Source organism: Globicephala melas, chromosome 15 (assembly GCF_963455315.2).
Source record: "Globicephala melas chromosome 15, mGloMel1.2, whole genome shotgun sequence".
Classification (NCBI taxonomy): Eukaryota; Metazoa; Chordata; class Mammalia; order Artiodactyla; family Delphinidae; genus Globicephala; species Globicephala melas.
This window is the reverse complement of record NC_083328.1, coordinates 62,573,203-62,593,594: the sequence shown is the minus strand read 5'-3', so window position 1 is coordinate 62,593,594 and position 20,392 is coordinate 62,573,203. Positions and strand designations below refer to the sequence as shown.

The following is a 20,392-nucleotide window of genomic DNA, read 5'->3' as shown; positions in this document are numbered from 1 at the left end:
CATCTTTCCCAGGAATATCCATGTAATCCGGCGAAAGTTTGAAGATGTCTCTGAAAAGGGGTCTCTAGACCAGGACCGAAGACTGTTTATGTAAGTGTCCAGGGAGCATTCCCCAAGGATCCAATAGAGGGCTGATTTAGGAAACTCATCCTGCTGCCTACTTCCCCTAAATAATCCTTTCTTCTGGGAGATGTGATGGCTTGCTTCCTTCTCTCTGAACTTTAGGGTGAACTCTGAAAATATCCCACCATCCCAGGAAATTTTGGACATGCCAAGTTCTGCTTCTAACGGGTTATATCAGAACTATTGACATTCGGGATAACCTTGGTTTTCATATGCCTCTGGGCTCCCAAAAGTTTTCTTGCCCTTCTTGGCTAGTCAAGTCAGACCTGGGCAGTTGGGTTGGGCAGTCAAGGAGGAAGAGGAGTAGCCAGCTCATTCTTTGATTGGTCTGGGAGTTGCTCTCTGAGGTCTCATGCAAGACCTCAAAGGGCCTGGATTTGTGTTCCAAGCCAGGCCCTGTGCTTCCCTTCAGGGGCCACCACCAAGTGACTTCAGTATCACATATTTGGGTAGCATTGCTTACAGCACACGTATTTAGACCTGGAAATGTGTGATTCTTAAAATTAAGAACCTCCTGGCGTTTCACAATACCACTTACTATTTTCAAAGTGCGCTTCTATCTTAACAAAACAAAGTCATTAATTTACTTTCCAGATAAATCAAACAATATCAAATAAATCAAAGAAAAGGGGAAGAAGTTCAAAAAGACAGTATGTGGCTTAACTAGATTCATATTTTGCATCTCCCCACCCTCACCCCCTACCATTTAAAAAAATCAGCTACTTTAAGCAGTGTAAATACAAGTGTGTTTTGCTAGCAGTATGATTATATGTAGCAATATGATTCTGCTGCTCAGTAATTTTGAGCCCACTTTTTAAAAATTTACCTAATTTGATTGTGGTTGCCTTCGGCCTTACTAGAATGACTCTAGATCTGGAATATTAGAAGGCATTCCCCACTGCATACCTCCATTTTTTAGTGGAAGCATTGATGGTGTGTGGGTATCTACTTTCATACTTCCAATGAATCCCTGTTCAGGCTACCCCTGTGCACTGACTTTCAAAGAAAGAAGCCAAATGCATTTTGATGCACCCTGAAATAGATTGAACCACTGAATACATCAGTTTTATTTTATTTTTTATCTCTTATAAATTTATTTATTTTATTTTATTTATTTTTGGCTGTGTTGGGTCTTCGTTGCTGCACGCAGGCTTTCTCTAGTTGGGACGAGCGGTGGCTACTCTTCATTGCGGTGTGGGGGCTTCTCATTGTGGTGGCTTCTCTTGTTGCGGAGCACGGGCTCTAGGCACACGGGCTTCAGTAGTTGTGGCTCGTGGGCTCTAGAGCGCAGGCTCAGTAGTTGTGGCGCGCAGGCTCAGTAGTTGTGTCGCACAGGCTTAGTTGCTCCACGGCATGTGAGATCTTCCTGGACCAGCGCTCGAACCCATGTCCCCTGCATTGGCAGGCAGATTCTCAACCACTGTGCCACTAGGGAAGTCCCTGAACACATCAGTTTTAATTTAACACAACAGCTTTCTCCATCCTGTGTTCTAGGGACGACCAGGAAGTTGCTGTGGTTTACTTCCGGGATGGCTACATGCCAAGTCATTACAGTCCACAGGTTGGTACTTTCTGTTAGACCATTCTTTGCCTCTGGGACCTACCATCGTTCTTCAGAGATTCAACTCAGGTGTCACAACAACCTAGGTTATTTCCTGAGCTCTGGCTTCAGTTCTTCCTGAGGGAACTTGCTGCTGGAACTTCCTGTCTTCCCACAAGCTTTTTGCTACCTCTCACTCTCTACACACAATCTTCTAGAATCTGAATCCTCAGGAAACCACAATGCACCAGCCATTCACACTGTTTTGCTGGTAAATGTGTAACAATCTTTCTGTGGAGACAAGCCCCTATTTGTAGCATTTTCTGATTTCTAGGTTGTAAATACTCCCATCCTGGCCAGTTTCAAAGCTACCCATCTTAACATCTCTGAACAGAGCTGGGAAGAGATGGATTCAGTCAGCTCTCACTAGCCAATGCAAACCAGTGCCACTACACCACTGACCATTTCCTTCTTGCCAACTCTTACTTCTCTTTTATCTGCATCAGAAAGTTTTTATCTGCTGTCCATTCATGTTAATGACAGTAATGATAATATCACCTTAGCTTGCTATCCTACCAGGTAGTTTCAAAATTACATTCCACATCCACTATTTCATTTAATCCTTATAACCACTCTGTGAGGTGTGTAATTATCCCCATTATATAGATGGAGAAACTAAGGTTTGAGAGATGCAGGTGCTTATCTAAGGTCCCACAGAGAGCTCCCAAACTTTCTGACTCTCAGTCCAGTGGCTTTCCTAGTATATCATTCTCCTCCCCCTGCCCCTAATCCACAGCATGGAGAAGCTAAGAAGCCCTGCTTTCAGTTGGGAGAAGGTAAAGGAGAAAATAAGTTAGAAAATACCATAAGCAGTAGTCTAGGGGTCATGAGCATTTGGCTCTGCCTCTATGTGACCAGGGGCAGGTTTCTGAACCTTTCTGGGCTCAGTTTCTGTAAGGTGAGGAACTACACTAGAAAATTGAGGGAGCTCCTTCCAGATTGATAATTCTTTGACTGTAAGATCCTCCCTAAGGCCCAGCTGTATAGGGATCTGCCTCTTGTCTCCTTTTCAACCTCATTGCATGCCATCCCTCCACCTCACTCCCACCTTGCAGCCCCACAGGTTTGTCAGTCCCACTGTCTATTGGGAAAATGTCCTGGTTCCAGGACAAGGGGTTTGGGAAAAGGGCCAAAGAAAACTTTATTGAGTTAACAAGGAGGGAAATTAGTACATAAGGGGGAGAACATTTTTAGGGAACTGAGAAACTCAGACCAGTTTTAGACATGGAGGTAAATCTGCTAGGCTTAGTGAATTGCCAGGTGACCATGAGCAAGGCCCTGCTCATCTCTGAGTTTTGCTTTCCCTACTTTCCACAGTGGGGTACTTTTCTGGGTTTTTCTCTGTTATTCAGGGTACCTTTAACTCTACCCAGAACACTAGCCTAGTTGTTAGGTGGCTGGGGTTATTGCTGAAGACCAGGCAGAGATGCTGCAGGTGGACTGACTACATCAAAGAAAGGACAGCATGCGTTGGGGGTGAGAGTGGGATGGGGGGGGGGTGGTGTTCCTCAGGCCATAGCCCTGATCCTGCTGTGGGCAGTTTGATGTGGTCTGGAGTCAAGGACAGACTGTCCCTCTAGTGCCTGAGAATGGGGACTAGAGCTGGGAGGCATGATTCTCTGCTGTTTTCCTGCCTCTCACACCCTAAACTCCTGGCCCACCAGACTACTCATCCTGTGATTACTCACCAGCAGACCTTCGCTCATATTATTTTGTTAACCTTAATACCTCTTCCCTGTTGAGTCTCACCTGTCAGACTCTACCTGTCCACTCAATTTCACCTCATTAAACAACAATAACAAATATTTATTGAGCACCTACAAAGCTTCAGGCACTGTGTTAGACACTAGGGATACAACAGGAAATAAGACAGATAAGGGTCCTTATGGAGCTCACAGTTTGGTCAGGAAGATGGTCATCAGAAAGTAAACAAAAGTAGAAAAAATGGTTTTTTCTAGCTGGGGGAAACTCTTTGAAACAACAGGGTGAAAACACAGAGAATTATGGGGAAACCCACATTAAATAGGGTGGTTTGAGAAGATGACTTTGAGCCAAGATTTAAGGATGAGAGGGATCCAGCCATCCATCAGAAAAGCCAAAATGACAAGAATTCCAGGCAGAGGGAAATGCAGCAAATGCAAAGGCCCTGAGGTGGAAATGACATTTGTGTTTGAGGATTGACAAACCTGTGGGGCTGCAAGGTGGGAGTGAGGTGGAGGGATGGCATGGAATGAGGTTGAAAAGGAGACAAGAAGCAGATCCTTACAGGATCTTATAGGCCGTGGTAAGGAGTTTGTATTTTATCTGTAGTACAGTAGGAAGCTGAGCTCATAAACAAGTGTCCCACCCCTTTCAAACCTCTTCATCAACTGTTCTACACCTTTTCACCTTTTGTCATTTTCCCTTTTAATTATAGTCATGTGTCATTGTGCTAGACCATAAGCTCCATAAGGGCAAGAATCCTGCATAATAGGAGGGGCCGTACCTGCCTCACAAGGATGTTGCAATGACCCTGGGAGATAATGAATGTGAGGATACCTGGCACCTGAAGGATGCTCATTAAAGGCCAGCCAAAGTAAAATAAAGTAGAATTCCTTTTGGTTTCTTCTCTCTGCAGAACTGGGGAGCACGGCTGCTGCTGGAGAGGTCATGTGCTGTGAAGTGCCCGGACATTGCCACGCAGCTGGCTGGGACTAAGAAGGTGCAACAGGAGCTGAGCAGATCAGGCATGCTGGAGGTGTTGCTCCCCGGCCAGCCTGAGGCCGTGGCCCGCCTCCGTGCCACCTTTGCTGGCCTCTACTCACTGGACATGGTGCGTGGACAGCCCGCTTCTCCCACCACAGGCCCCCTAGGTATCAGGGACCCAGAGCCCAATGTGTTGCAGAGGCTGGAACTGGCACTGGGCTGGACTTGGGTCAGTGATGCTCTGAGAAAACCCCTAGAGCCCTGGGAAGGAGGGCTGGAATCCATTGTAAGCTCCCACAGCAAAGGTGGAGATGGGGATGGTAACCAGGGGAAGGGGCTGAGGTAGACAGCAAGAACTGAGGAATATCTGTACCTGTTTTCCAGACCTCTTGCTGCTCCTGAACTGTTGCCCAAGAAAGCTTGTTGTCACTGTACTCACTGCTACAGGGGGCTTGCTGGGGTCATATCCAGATAGTAGCATCCAGCCTAAAGGGGCTTATGGCTCTTCCTCCTCCTGCTCTTCCTCTGATGCTGCTCTACACAACCAGCAGGACCTTGGCTCCTGCCTCTTTGGCCCAAGACTGCTAGTGACTGCTTTCTTGCCTCCTGCCAGGGTGAAGAAGGGGACCAGGCTATCACTGAGGCCATTGCTGCCCCTAGCTGCTTCGTGCTAAAGCCCCAGAGAGAGGGTGGAGGTAGGTGGTTCCCTCTTTGCAGGGCTGCTCAGTGAAAGGGGGCCAGCAGGCTGTTACCAGTGCTGATCTGCACTTGCTATGGGCATGGTCCCAGGCTGTGGGGGATACAAGAGGAACTGACACATGTCCCCACCTTGGACAGTGTCCCAGGAGACCCTTTGGTCAAGTGCAGTGGAGCACAAGGGAATGTGTGAGGCGAACGTGATAACCACTACACTGCAGAAATGCCCGTGCACAAGGGAATGTGATTAACCAGCACTGGAGGGTTTGGGCAAGTGTAGTCTGAGGTGCCTGAGGGTGAATTGTGGGGAACCAGGATGGGGGCATATCAGGAGGTTGGATATCTTCCTGCTTAATTTGAACTCCTTGAGGGCAGGGATCATGTCTGTCTCCTGACCCAGAGGAGATGGTTTTTGATCTTGGCCTTAAGGGTTAGGTACCAGTTTCCCAGGTGGAAAAGGGGGAAGAGTATTCCATACAGAAGAAGCAACCTCGGGCATAGGCACTGGTCCGTGAAAGTGTGATATGTTTGGAGATTAATGAGTAACTGGTCAGGCTGGAGTGCAGTGTGGGAGGTGAGAGAAGGCAGGGATTTGGGTTGGAAAAGATGGTTTGGGACCTGATTATAAAGGATGTTGAATATATGTAGGAAATTGGATTTTATCCTAAGGGTAGCGGGAAGCCAATAGAAAGTTTTAAGGAGGGAAGGGACACATGATTGATCTAGGATCCATGTTTCAGCCATGGTAGAGTGTGTCCTGGAATGTAGGGAGACACTGGTGGCAGAGAGACCATAGAGGAGACGGGTATAGTTGTCCAGAGAGCAATGTAGAAGGCTGGGCTAGGGCTTATGACAGTGTGGAGTACAAACTGAAGAGACATGTCCAAGTTCATGACAGGTAATGGAGAGAGAGGAGTTAAATGACTCAAGAATGCCTTTCACTTGATTGAGGGTAGGAAGTTCCAGGAGAAGCAGAGTCAGGCAGAAGTAATGAGTTCTGTTCGGACATGTTGAGTTTATTTTGGGAGCCCATGGGATATCTGTGATGTCTAGAGCAGGGAGCTTTAGTTAGAGATTTGGGAGTAAACAAGTTATAGGATATAGATGAAGCCTTGGAAGAGATCTCCCTGAAAAAAAAAGTATATACGTGGAGGAGAGAACAGGGTGAAGGACTGATTCCTTGGAAACCCCAATATTTAAGACGGGCAGGAGCCAGTCAGGAAGGCTGAGAAGGAACAGCCATAAACAGATACGAAGAGAACCAGGGCAGGATGGTGTGGTGGAAGGTATGTTCGCTTGTGTAAGAGCTCTCCTGTTAAGGTGACATTTCTTCCTTGGAAGCCAGGCCTGCCCCGGGTTCACTGAGCTGGTGTCAGGAACTGAGGTTCCTGACTTGCCCACGTGGCCCTAGAAGTGGGAGCATAGGGTGGAGAAGGTGGGGAGAGGGTCCAGGGTGACTGCTTAGTGGAATTGCAGGTAACAACCTATACGGGGAGGAGATGGTACAGGCCCTGGAGCGGCTGAAGGACAGTGAGGAGAGAGCCTCCTACATCCTCATGGAGAAGATAGAACCTGAACCTTTTGGGAATTGTCTACTACGACCTGGCAGCCCTGCCCAAGTGGTCCAATGCATTTCAGAGCTGGGCATCTTCGGGGTCTATGTCAGGTGAGCCAAGCAGTGTGTTTCCTTATCTAGTAAATGAGGCCAAGGATCCAAGATCTGCCCACCTCACAAGGCTATCAAATGAAGCCCAGATGAGAAGTGCTTTGAAACTATAAAGGAAATTCCAAGTAGTATCAAGATGGGTGAGAAAATAACCCTGGACTGGGAAACCCCAGGGAAGGAAAGAATTTGGGTCCAGTCCCAGGCCACTGGGGATTCTGGGAAAAGGTGGGATGGGCCAGCTAGAGGATACTCAGTGGCTTTGAAAAGCTGAGTGGCCCCTGGGTTTGGATTTGAGCACTAAAGAATCAGGAAGAGGAAGACTGGGGAATTTGTAAGGAACAGTTCCTGGTCCCTCATACCACTTCCTGCAAAATATTCACACCACGATCAGCGCAAGGAAGGAATTCCAGATCCTACCATGCTCCCCACCAGAGCCTGCCCTCTCTATTATCTTCCCCTCCAAGCACTCTCCTTACAGCATCTCTGCTGGCAATTTCCTCCCCAGCCCCCCACCCCACCCCCACCACAGCCATTTTGAGAGGTAGGAAGGAAATTTACAGCTACAGAACATGAAATGTGAGCCTGGCATCATGCTAAGTGCTGTTCCTGCTTTATTCATTCCTCGTGACCATCTTGCAAAGTGAGAGGTATTATCCCTATTTTAAGCTGAGGAAATTGATATTTAGAAAGGCTGAGTAACTTGCTCAAAGACACAGAGCTAATAATATCCAAGCTAGGATGCAAACCCAAATCTGATTCAAAAATCCTAGCACTTTCTCAGGTGTAGTCAGTCACCCACGTACAGCTCAGCTGGGACGAGTGAAGGTCTTGGGTTTGAGGGCTGAGTCCAGGTGATGGAGTTGTGTGTCTCCTGCTCCCGTTTCTATAGGCAGGGAAAGACACTTGTGATGAACAAGCACGTGGGACATCTGCTTCGAACCAAAGCCATTGAGCATGCTGATGGTGGTGTGGCAGCAGGAGTGGCAGTCCTAGACAACCCATACCCTGTGTGAGGACACAGCGAGGCCTGCCCAGACTTTACTCGAAAGACCTTCTATCCTTTGTACTTATCATTCCTCTCCTAGCCCTCCTGAGGGGCTGCCCTCCCCTTACCTTGGGAAGGTTGATCTCTTCTAGAGATTTCCAGGGTCTTCATGGAAGGGTCAGCTGGGTACCTTCCCCACAGCTTTCCCATCTGAGAACCAGAAAAGCTGTGTTTCCCTTAGGTGCAATCTAGAGGCCCCTAAATCCTCAGGGTGTGGGTACAGCTGAAAAGAAGCTGATCTGAGGTAAGGGACCATAACACTGCCACCCTCCTGTTAGCCCATTGTCAGCCTTTCCAGCAAGTTCCAGTGTCTGACTTGGGAGAGGACTGAGGGGTAGGAGGAAAAGGGTAGAGGGGCACAGCCTTTTCCCACCTCTGCCTTAAATAAAACTACTTTGTTGATTCTGTGATTCCTTGGTTTGTACATTTAGGGGAGGGAGAAGCTATAATCCGAGTCGGGCCACTTCAGGTAGACTGGAGCAGGGGAAGTAACTTGGCTGTAATCAGAGTCTCCCTAGCTCCTGACCCTATGGATAGGACCCTGAAATTTCAATCCTTAGTCACTCACTAATGCTCCCACAGGATCATAGGGAAGAGAGAAGGTCTCTAGCAGGAGCCCAGGAGGGAAGGCAACCATGATGGGACATCACAGTTGTAATCCTGCTTCATTTGCTTTCCTGATTAGCTCAGGAGCTTGTCAAAGGGCCTGGAAGCCCTGCCTAGCTCTGCCTAAACCAAAAGTTCTAGAAGGTGAATATTGGGGTATTCCTGAGGAAAACCACTCCCCTTCCCCACACAAGTCATAACAGCTAGCAAGTACACAGCCTGTAAGATAACCAAGAAAGCAAGTCACCACCTTCTTGAGGTCACAGACTTTATTCCTACAACCACAGCGCTTGAGTACAACAGGCAAGAAAAGAGAGCTTCATCTGAGAGTCTCCCATGGGCAAGACTCTGTTCAGGGGAGGGTGGGAAAAGAGGACAAGAAAATCAAGCTCCTCTGGTCCTAGGAACATAACACATTTACTCCTGCTAAGACACAAATGATCTGAAAACCCTCTGGAAACTGAGCCTGCCTGCACAGCCTCTGGAACAAATGGCAGACAAGCCATCTAGCACAAAAGGGAATTCAGACCCATAACAGAAGCAGCAAAGTGTTTAAAAAATAATAATCAATTGTTCCAGGACTCACAAACAGGCATTTCTAAGGGCAAGTGCATGCCCAAAATAAGTACTGATGCTTCCTGAGACAGCTGACATAGCATTACAGAGTTGCTTCCCTGCTTCAGTCTATGCCCTCACTTGCCCACTGAACACTTAACTTGGGTTTGAGATATGACCTTCAGGTCGCTGTTCTGGGCGCTAATGGCTCTTTGCAGTCTAGGGGCACAGCAGCCTGAGGTTGACCTGGGCCCTGTCCCATCTGCCTGGTGGTCGCAGGAAGTTGCCTGCACCCAGAGGCAAAGCTAGTCCTCAGTTCCAGACAGCTCGTCGGGGAGGTGGTGTGGGTCAGCACAGGCCCTGAGTACTCCTGGATGGGGGCAGGGAGGGTGGGCAAAACTTTGGAAAGCCAAGCAGGGGGAATCCTGGGTAATGGGCAGGGTCCTGTTCACTGGATGGTCAGGCAACGGTGGTTGAAGAGCTGGGTGATGACGGATGGGTCAGCCACGGTGGACACATCCCCCAGGTCGTGGTCATTCTGAGCGATCTTCCGAAGCACCCGCCTCATGATTTTCCCTGGGGGACCACAGGCTTCTGGTTACCTGGTGACAACACTGACCCATTCCAGCCCTGCCGAACACTTCCATCCACACACACTCCACCACCACTGGGCCTTGGCAAATCCAGTCCCAATCCCTCAAGGCCTCTGGACATACCTGAGCGGGTTTTAGGCAAGCTGGGTGCATTCTGGATGTAATCCGGTGTGGCAATGGGGCCAATCTTTTCTCTAACTGTAACCAACAAATCATTATGCATTTTTTCAGTACCCTTAGCCAGGCTGCCCAAAACCAAGGCAGAGATGGCTTTGTTTCCAACCTATTTCCTCTTCAAGGTTTTGCCCACAATCATTCTCAGGCTCATTTCTGTCTTTCTCTCTTTTAACACATTGTCTCTTTACACTCTCATTTTATATTAATTCACCTTCATGGAACTCAAGCTCTAGAATCAGCCTGCTAGAGTTGAAATTCCGCTTTACCAGCAGTATGGCCTTGGACAAGAGATTTAACTTCTCTGAGCCTCAATTTCTTCATCTTTAAAGTGAGAGCAACAATAGGATCTATTTCATGGAGGTGATTATAGAGATTAAATAGATTAATGCATTTAAAGCACTTAGCTCAGTGGTGGCACAGAGAAAGAATTCTATAAATGTCAATCATTATTAACCTAGTAGAGACTGGGTGGGAAGAGGGTAGTTAGCCCCTAAGGCCCCCTGGGGTCTGTTTGTGGTTTGAGAAGCAGCTCACTATAGCCCTTCCCCAGCAACCTGGGCCATCAGGACAGACCTGGAAATCCCTGCCCAGGGAAGCTCCTTACTCTGTTTCTTGAGCTCCTCAGTGAGGGTGGAGCTGAAGGTGTGGCCATCGCACAGGGTGACAAAACAGTAGAGGCATTCGCCCTTCACAGGATGAGGGTGGCCAACCACGGCTGCCTCTGCGACAGCCTCATGTTCCACAAGTGCTGACTCTACCTCTGCCGTGCTCAGCAGGTGTCCTTGTCAAGGGAAAGGAAGTGCCATGAGAGAGATCCCAGCCCCTGTTCCATCTGTCCCAGTAAGGCAGTCCTGGTCTGGTCAAATGGGGAAGGCCTTTCATTCATTCCTCATAGGACATACTTCAGTTGTCCCACCATCCTGGTTCCACTCCTCCAGGTACATTTCAATGTTTATCACTCTTCTTCCAAAACCTGGGTCCAGAACTGAATGCTTGCTGTACTCCAGGCATGGTCTGGCCAAAGGATATCCTGGCTCTCTCAGAAGGCTTTGGCTGGGAGTTGCTGGGAAAGCAGGGTAAATAAGAAGGGAAAATGGTCCCTGGCCCTCACCAGATACGTTCAGCATGTCATCAATCCTGCCAGTGATCCAGTAATAGCCATCCTGATCCCGCCGGCAGCCTGGGAAGAGAAGAAATGTGCAACATAATAAGTACCCCACAGTAGGATAGAAGATCCACATTACCAAACTGCTACACCCACAGCAATAGCCTCCTAACAAGTCTTCCTGCTTCTGCTCTTGCCTGCTGTGGTAGCAGGCTCCAAGATGGCCACACTGATCTCTACTTCCTGGTATTCATACCCCTGTGTAGTCCTCTTTCTCAGTGTACTAGGGTTTGTCTTGTGATCAGTCGAGTTTGGCAGAAATGATAGGATGTCATTTCTGAGATTAGATTATAGAAGACTGTGGCTTCTGTGTTGGTTGCATTCTCTCAGATTACTTGCTCTGGGGGAAGCCAGCTGTCATGAGTAGCCCTATGGAAAGGTCCATGTGGCAAAGAACTGAAGGTTCCTGCCAAAAGCCACTTGAGTGAGCTTGGACGTGTGTCTTCCAGGCTCAGTCAAACCTTCAGACGACTACAGCCCCGACCACAGGTTGACTGCAACCCACGAGAAACTGAATGACAACCACCAGCTAAGCCACTCACAGATTCCTGGTCCTCAGAAACTGTATGAGATAATACAATATTTGTTGTTTTAAGCTGCCAGGTTTGAGGGTAATTTGTTCCATGGCAATAGATAACTAACATACTGACCTGAAGTCTATTCTCCATAAAACAAGCAAAGTTATTAAATAATAAATAAATTCTTATCACTTCTCTGCTTAAAACCCCTGATGGTCTCCCACTGTACACTGGATAAAATCCAAACTCCTCACCATGGCTCACGAGGCCCTATCTTATCTCCCTCTCCAACTTGATATGAAATTCTTCCCCTTGCTCACTACATTCCAGCTACACAAGCTTCAGTCTGTTCCTCAGACATTCTAAGCTTGTGTCTCACTGGTACAGAACATTCATTCTTACTCCAGATTTTCCCATGCCTGCCTCCTTCTCACCCTTCAGGTCTCTGGTCACTTCAGAGAAACCTCTCACCATCCCATCTATGGTGGCCATCCCTGCAGTATTTATTTGCTGAATTATTTGCCTGTCTCCCCTTACTTGAATGTAAGCCCCATGAGAGCTGTACTGTGCTTAGATAAGTACATGGACATAGTAGGTGGTCAATAAATATTTATGGAAGAATGGATTGGTGGGTGGACACATGGGCAAACATAGGCTCCAGACATGAGGATACACATGACATAGTAATACATACTGCCATATGCCCCATCTCTTTCAGCCTAGCAGCAAGGGAAATAAGAACTTCTTCCCTCATACATCAAATCTCAGATGGCACCATGCTGAGTGCCTTCCTGCAACACTCGTTCTTATAATCTTCTCTGTAGTTCTGACTGAATATTAGACACTGATACATAAGACACATCCCTAACCAAGTCTTCTTGGAAATGAAAGGGGACAGTACGTATCTCGGTGGGAGGTTTGGGAAGGGGATAGCCAAGGCTCACCATCTCCTGTCACATAGTACCCGGGAAACTTCTTAAAGTAGGTGGTCTCAAAGCGTTCATGGTTCCCATAGACTGTGCGCATGATCCCTGGCCAGGGCTGCTTGAACACCTGGAAAGTGAGGAAGACACAGTGGTAACATCTGCTACACTGTCTTACAGGAAGACAATTACAGCTTTGTCAAACCCTAGGAGAAACAGCCTGAATGCCATTCCTGAGAAGTAGGACAAAGTACAGGCTTTGGAGATAGACAATCCAGGCTTGGAATCCCAGCTCTGCCACTTACTAGCTGTGTGACCCCAGGTAGGTAATGTTATCTCTCTGAACTTCAGGATCCTTATCTGTAAATTAGAGAAAATAATCTCTACCTCCCAAAGTTATTGTGAGGATTAAATTAATAGTATGTGGAAGCTGCCTGGCACAATGTTCTGTTAGTAATAAGCATTTAGTAAATTTGAGTCTCCTTTTAGGTAATCCCTCAGGGATGCCAGTCCAGTTTGATGCAAATGAAACAGTTATATAAAAATGTGGAACCCACACATAAGTAAGTAATCATTGCCCCAATCAATAATATCCTGTGGCAGCAGATTGACAGGATGGATGAAATTCTAGGCTAAGAGTCAGAAGACCTGGATTCAAGTCTTGCCCTTGTTACTAACTTGCTCTTAATAAAAATGAAGTGAGGTGGAGGGTGGGGGCTGATGATCTCCCCACAACTGTTAATAAAACAATCACAACAACAGCTAACATTTATCAAGCACTAACTGTTAGGTTCTGTGCTAAGTAAAACCTTCACATGGATTATCTAATCAATCCAGCAACCACAGGAGACACAGGTACTATTATAACCCTGTTTTACAAGTGAGAACATTTAGGTTCAGAGGGGTTGGGTAACTTAACTAAGGTCACAGAAGAGGCAGAGCCAGGATTTGAACCCAGGCAGGTTGACTCTGGAGCCTATATGATTTTCCACGATGTCTTCCAGACCCGAAAAGGCACCATCAGGTATCTTTGAGCAGAGCCCTTAAGAACTTTGTGGGCCAAAAGGCAGAGAGGCAGGCAAAGTATCCAGAAGGATTCCCCCCTAGGGTCTCTCTGCAGATGATAAACCCTCAACCATGGAGCTTTAGCCAAAAGCAGCTACCGGGAAAGATTAGGTTCTAAGCTCTAAAGGAGAGTCCAGTACCCCTTTGTGGACCCTCCCCCGTGCCTCCTCCTCACTGAGCAAGGGCCAGGATCTCACCAGATAACCTTCAGCTTCACCTTCCAACTCTTCCCCAGACTCATTCAGGACTGCAGGAGCTACACCAAAGAATGGGAAGGTCTAGAAGCAAACAGGAGACAGGACCCACAGAGAGGAATGAGGCAACTCTGACTCAACTCTCTACCTCTCCTAAGGAGCCCCAGAGCCCCAAATTCCTCACACATATCAGTCCAGTCCCCCACTCTCTACCTAGGCCAAATGCCCCAAGACTCTACTTCTGCCCAGCCCAGGACCAGCCAAGGGAGCCTCACTCACAGCAGAACCAGGCTTCATGGGTGTGGCACCAGGGAGAGGGGTCAGCATATGGCCACCCTGTAGAAGTCAGAGATCAGGGGTTTGAGTCAGTCTTCCCACACTGTCCCTGAACCCCAGCCTTCTGAACCCCTTACTCACTGTCTCTGTCTGCCAGAAGGTGTCCACAATGGGGCAGCGCTGGGCACCTACCACCCGGTGGTACCACAGCCAGGCCTCAGGGTTGATGGGTTCGCCCACTGTGCCTAGCACCTGTAAGGATGCCCGGCTATGCCTTGGGCAGGGGAATGGGGAGAAAGGAAGGCTCTGAGCACCACTGGGAGCCAGGAAGACATGCACAGGCTCTTCTCCTGCCCCCTCCCCTATTCCAAGCCAGGGTGTTAGAACAATGGAATGGAAAAGACTGTGCACGAAAGGCCAGCACCAGCTCTGAGGGACACCTATGGGGCAGCCGTTGGGAAGGGGTCTCACCTGGTAACAGGCTCATCTCCAAACTTCATGAGCAGGCGGATAGCTGTAGGTGCTGTGTAGAACTTGGTCACCTTGTACTTGTCCACAATACTCCATAGGCGGCTCATGTCCGGGTATGTGGGAATCCCCTCAAACTGACCCCAGTAATGGCTGGTCATTTTGGGTCCTTCTCAATAGTCCCTCCATTCCCCTGCCATCCCCTCAGGCTCAGCGTTTTGCCCTTTCTGACAAATCCATGGCTTCACTCCCTTACCAGACAAGCCAAGAGACCTTCCCAGTCAGGATATACAACCCCCTAAGAACTCCTCTTTCTCCAGGAAACAGGTCATTGTATAAGTTCCTCTGCCTCTAGACCAAGTGGCTTTGGGAGGTTGTCACCCAGGATCATCTTGTCCATCCCCTAAATAAACCAAGTAGCCCTGAGTCCCAGCACCCTGCTTACCAAAACACTGGTGGCACCGTTGGCCAGTGGCCCATAGGTGACATAGGAATGGCCAGTGATCCAGCCAATGTCTGCTGTGCACCAGAACACATCCTCCGCATGGAAGTCAAACACATACTTGAAGGTTGTGGCCACATAGAGCATGTAGCCCCCAACTGTGTGTACCACACCCTGGGAAGAAAACAGGGCCTCAGGTTGGGGACTTGGGCTCACCCCCACTGACTACCAAATAGGCTGGACAGAACTAGAGGAAAAGCCTTCTCAGGGATTCTGGTCCTGACAGCATCCCTCTCACAGCATCCATCTCTCTTCCACCCTCTTTGCATGTTCCCATCTCACACCCCACATGTATTTATAGTCAGTCCATCATTCACACCCACACCCTAAGATGGTATTTCTGAACCACCCACATTACTCTCACATACATGAACAGTTCTAGTACACTCACATCTAATAGTGTCTCTATTGTGTGTTTGTGCACACACACTCAATTATATGTTGACACAGTGTGAGTGGAAAAAAAAAAGATAATCTTCTTTGCTTACTCCATCAATACACCATCCCTAGGAAAGAGAGGCCCAAATTGTGTCTCTAAAGGTCCACTGAGGAATATGCAAAGCATGTGGAGAGAATAATTTATGGATGGGTGAGTGGATGGTAGAGTGACATATCTTTTAAGTCAACAGACGAGTCAGAGTTTTGTTTCCAGCTCCCACACTGTGCCCTGGGAGGTACTAGATGTTAATAGTGTGGCAAGTGGAAGGGACTGAACTCTAAGAGCTGTAGTCTAGAAGGCCAAGAGTGATCCCTGTGCCTACTCTGGGCCTCGACTTTACAGGCAGCTTTTCTTCAACCAAACGATGTGGGTATGGGCAGGGAACATAGATGTCAGCCACATGGATTGATCCTTTCCTCCTTTTCTGGGCACCATGAAAGCTTCCACCTGAATGTCTCACCCTGGGCCTTACCATCAGTGATTGAGGATTTATGTCAATTTGATTTAGAAAAGGTAACATGCCATTTCTTTTTTTTTTAAGATTTATTATTTATTTATTTTACTTTCTGTCTGCATCGGGTCTTAGTTGCGACATGTGGGATCTTCATTGAGGCATGCAGGATCTTTCATTGTGGCACGTGGGCTTCTGTCTAGCTGTGGTGCATGAGTTCCAGAGCACGTGGGCTCTGTAGGTTGCAGCACGAGGGCTCTGGTTGCAGCACAAGGGTTCTAGTTGAGGCATGCGAGCTCAGTAGTTGTGGCATGCGGTCTTAGTTGCCCCGTGGCATGTGGGATCTTAGTTCGAACCCACGTACCCTGCATTGAAAAGCGAATTCTTTACCACTGGACCACCAGGGACGTCCCTAACATGACATTTCTGAAACTCAGGGTTGTACAGTAAAATTCATGTCATTACATGCTTCCTCAGAAACTCACTTCTCACACCTACACAGTGTATGTGTACACACACACACACACACACACACACACACACACTTGCCTTGGGTTTGCCTGTGGAGCCACTAGTATATAGGATGAAGAGTGGGTCTTCAGCATCACACCACTCAGGCTCACACTCATCCCCTGCCTCTTGCATGAGTTCATGCCACCACATGTCAACCCCCTCATTCCAGGAGATCTGCAGGGGGAAGAAGACAGGAATGGGCAGGGAGGAACTGTGAACAGCTCAAGCTGGGTGTAAAAGACACCCCTACTTAGCACCTGGAGGGGCAGGGTGGGACTGGCAGACGGGGGTCCTGGGAGGGAGGAAGGGCCCTGCAAGGGTGGAATTGGGCAGAGAGAATAGAAGTGGAACAGGAGGCTTCTTTGGTACTTCCAGCACCCTGCTCCAGAGCTACTCTCACCCGGCCTCAGGCTAAGGAGGGCCCCTCAGCTGGTCCTTTCTCATTCTTCAATTCCTAGCTTAAATGTCACCTTCTTGGAAAGGCTTTCCCTGAACAGTATCTGATAGGTTCCCATCCCCACCCTCACCCCTGCTATTATTCTTTTTTTTTTTTTTTTTTTGGCCACGCAGTGCAGCTTATGGGATCTTAGTTCCCTGACCAGGGATCGAACCCCGGCCCTTAGCAGTGAAAGTGGGGAGTCTTAACCACTAGACCACCAGGGAATTCCCACCCCTGCTATTATTCTTGATCACAGCACCTTATTTCTTTCCCACACAGCACATATTTCCAGTTATTTTATTTAGCTGTTACTTTATTTTGCTTGATTACTGTCTCCCCAAGTAGATAGTAACCTCTATGAGTGCAGTGGCATGTCTGTCTTTCCCACCCCTCCCACCAAATCCCCAACACCTAGTAAAATGCCTAGAACTCAAAAGGCACTCAGTAAATTTTGTTGGATGAGTGAATACGCAAACACAAGCCTACATACACACGTATGTACTTATGGGACTACTGGCTCATCAGCAGGAATGTGGACACCACACAATTCAGAAATGCAGAATTAGTCAGAGCCACAGGTAAGGCGGGCACCTGGCCCCATTAGTTAGTAGCAAAAGAAGTCAACAGATCTTAGTCCAAGCATCTTTTTCTGCATGTCTAGACATCATCCACATCTGGAGGTTCCTACCCCAACTCTGCTCCTGCCTTTACACCACTGGTACCAATGGGTTTCTCATAAAGACACTTGCTTGAGGTTCCATTCAGCAGGAAACCTTGTCTTAAGTTGGTGGAAAAGGACCAAGGTGAATTTCTCCCAGTAGAGGGATGTCCCCCTATACTGGCATGTGTTTGATAACTACTTCTGGATCTGTCATCCTGACATTTTTCTAAACTCTCTTTGAAACTGCTTTACTTTCCCAGTTATATCACCTGTTTGAAAAAAATGGTCTTCTACTCTTTCCTGAGTGAAGTGTGTTCCCTGAATTTGTCCAAAAGTTGCACTGGATTTAGATTCCCAGTTCTGCCACTTCCTAGCTGTATATGACCTTGGGTAAGCCACTCTACCTCAAGTCACTCATTTTTAAAATGAGGATAGTCATTCTTGCCCTAATAGTCACAGGATTTGGGGAACCTCAGAAGAGAACCGTATTACCTAGTAAACATGAAGCCTTGGATTGTCCTGGGGTGTAGGGAAGACTGATGAATGTAATGAAGGTGAGAAGTTATTTCAGTTCCGCTGAACTCCTCTGGGAGGTGAAATAAGAATGTGATGATGGGAACTACTGGGGGTTTGCTTCAGCTGTCACGAAACTCTTTCATATTCATTAGCTTCTTGTTCTATGGCCCTGGCTGGCAGGTAGACATGATAGTGTAAGAGAAACACCCTACTCCCATTATATGGCTCTATGGTAATTTACTGTGTCCATATTTAAAAACCCCAAAGTTTTAGGCAACACATACCTTGATAAATTATAAAATTACAACTCCCCTCTCTCTGTACTACCTGCCCCTTACTCTGGAGAATTTGAAGCTTCTGGCACATAAGGATCACAACAATCACAAGTCCAGGCCAAGAGAGGCACCATTAAGAAGAAAAAGAAAGAAGAGAGAGAAGCTGCCCACAGCTAGGAAACACAAAAATACACCCTATTTTTTTTTTACTGGAATAGCCATATGGGTCTACACATACATTGTCACATGGATAATTTTGTTCCCACCAGATGATCTGCTTGAGATGAGGACATTAATGTATTTAAGCAGAAGTGCGTCAAGAATGCTTGGGCAGGGGCTTCCCTGGTGGCGCAATGGTTGAGAGTCCGCCTGCCGATGCAGGGGACGCGGGTTCGTGCCCCGGTCCGGAAGGATCCCACATGCCGCGGAGCGGCTGGGCCCGTGAGCCATGGCTGCTGAGTCTGCGTGTCCGGAGCCTGTGCTCCGCAACGGGAGAGCCACAACAGTGAGAAGCCCGCGTACCGCAAAAAAAAAAAAAAAAGAATGCTTGGGCAAATGGCGCTGGTCTACAGTGCTGGTGTGAGTTGTCATAGAAAAGGCACTAGGTACAAGTAAGGGCAAAGCGCAGTTACACTGTGGCAGTGAGGGGACTCTTGTAATCTTGTAAAACTGTTTCTTTTGTGGGTGTGGGTAAGAAGGGGTGGGGTGGGTACTCCAGGTGTGGAGCTGATAACCAGCACCAGGAAGCAGGGTGAGCTCAATTAGTGGCACATATGTTGGTTGTGAATTAGGTGTATACTTATGAGGGCCCAGTGCTTTGAATCAGGAAAAGGTTTGAATTTTCTGAAATAAGAATCGAGGAGTTGGCCTTTGTTATTGGACCAGAATAACCTTAGAGAGGGCAGCCGCCAGGTGTGAGAGAAAAATATGAGGAAGCTCATAGGTAACATGGTTGAGGAAGGTACCTGCCAACTGTACCAGGCTCTCCCTTGAAGATTGCTTAAGGATGAAGGGGTTTGGAGCTCTGCCAAGATTTCTGCAGCTTTGACTGCAGTCCTCAGACCTGGACTTTGTAAGCCAATTTTTATGGTCTTTGGTTTTTTGGTAACTGGCTATTTTCACCTTCAAGAAACAAAAATCCAGGAGCCTGTGACCTGAGGGTCTCTGGTATTAAGAATTATAAGAGTCTATTTCTTTTCTAGATTCCCTTTTAGAAATGCCAGCCTGGGCTTCCCTGGTGGCGCAGTGGTTGAGAGTCCGCCTGCCAATGCAGGGGACACGGGTTCGTGCCCCGGTCCGGGAAGATCCCACATGCCGCGGAGCGGCTGGGCCCGTGAGCCATGGCCGCTGAGCCTGCGCGTCCGGAGCCTGGGCTCTGCAATGGGAGAGGCCACAACAGTGAGAGGCCCGCGTACCGCAAAAAAAAAAAAAAAAAAAAAAAGAAATGCCAGCCTGTCTGCTATATTAGAAATGATAAAAGCTAACATTTATGGAGTAGTTACTATGTGCCAAACACCTTACCTACATTGACAAAACCCTATCAGGTAGCTACAGTTTTATCCTTATTTTAGAGGCGGGGACACTGAAGCAAGGGAGCCTAAGTAACTTGCCCAAGTTCCCACAATAGCAGGTGACAGAGCCAAGATTTGAACCCAAGTAGTCTGGCTCCAGAGCCTATACTCTAACCACTAAGTTTGTTTCCTTTTTCAAGAGAAAAGTCTTAGGTCCCTGCCTGAATTTTAAGATGAAAGCATTGTCTCCTGGGAATCAGATCTGTCTCCACCATGCTAATGAGAATAGAGAAAAGGGGGATTATATTTACCATTAGCCTAAGAGGTAGATCATAGCAGATTTAGAGTAAGACACCCTAGGAGGATGGTAAAACTCAGAGGAATAGTGGCTCTTATGTTTTGTTTTAGTAAGGGAGGTGGGTTCCTTTAAAGCATATACTCTCATCTCTCCATTACTGATAAGGGAATTGAAGCCCAGAGAGAAGAGGTGACTTATTCAAGGTCATACAGCTAAAACTTGGTCTCTGGACTCCAAGCCCAGTCTCTCCCCTATACTAATTGGCTTTGAGTTCCCACTTAGAGATCTCCCTTCTTAGAACCACCTACAATGTAACTTTTGTTCAATTTAGCATTTAATTATATCAGAGTTTATAAATCCCAAAGTAGTTTATAAATATATTTAGGAAGCTTCTCTGCTGCCCTATGTAAAACTTAGGTTTTCATTTTTAAT

General features: G+C 47.6%; 2 protein-coding genes across 11 annotated transcripts in view; one reads left to right on the top strand and one right to left on the bottom strand.

Moving 5' to 3' along the window:
- The window catches only part of GSS (glutathione synthetase), a 106,969-nt gene that overhangs the window by 24,840 nt on the left and 61,737 nt on the right, over positions 1-20,392 (top strand). For 5 of the 6 annotated variants that reach the window (XR_009558945.1, XM_030830807.2, XM_030830810.2 and 2 more), the window contains 5 exons: positions 13-90; positions 1,618-1,684; positions 4,341-4,535; positions 5,022-5,103; positions 6,581-6,770. Coding sequence is in view for 5 of the 6 variants with exons in the window: in XM_030830807.2 (XP_030686667.2) it covers positions 13-90; positions 1,618-1,684; positions 4,341-4,535; positions 5,022-5,103; positions 6,581-6,770 (612 nt within the window). In the remaining variant the exon portion in view is untranslated. Of the gene's footprint in view, positions 1-12; positions 91-1,617; positions 1,685-4,340; positions 4,536-5,021; positions 5,104-6,580; positions 6,771-7,659; positions 8,219-20,392 lie in introns of those variants that run through there. The other variant, XM_030830818.2, reaches the window with a different exon arrangement.
- Positions 8,673-20,392, bottom strand: part of ACSS2 (acyl-CoA synthetase short chain family member 2) — a 50,629-nt gene continuing 38,909 nt past the window's right edge. For 3 of the 5 annotated variants that reach the window (XM_060284374.2, XM_060284372.2, XM_060284373.2), the window contains 10 exons: positions 16,297-16,434; positions 14,801-14,971; positions 14,359-14,492; positions 14,029-14,161; positions 13,891-13,947; positions 13,615-13,695; positions 12,374-12,482; positions 10,858-10,926; positions 10,351-10,527; positions 8,673-9,767 (listed from right to left, as the gene is read on the bottom strand). In XM_060284374.2, coding sequence (XP_060140357.1) covers positions 9,541-9,767; positions 10,351-10,527; positions 10,858-10,926; positions 12,374-12,482; positions 13,615-13,695; positions 13,891-13,947; positions 14,029-14,161; positions 14,359-14,492; positions 14,801-14,971; positions 16,297-16,434 — 1,296 coding nt within the window. In that variant the 3' untranslated portion in view covers positions 8,673-9,540. The remainder of the gene's footprint in view (positions 9,768-10,350; positions 10,528-10,857; positions 10,927-12,373; positions 12,483-13,614; positions 13,696-13,890; positions 13,948-14,028; positions 14,162-14,358; positions 14,493-14,800; positions 14,972-16,296; positions 16,435-20,392) is intronic. The other 2 variants (XM_030830802.3, XM_030830803.3) reach the window with 1 other exon arrangement.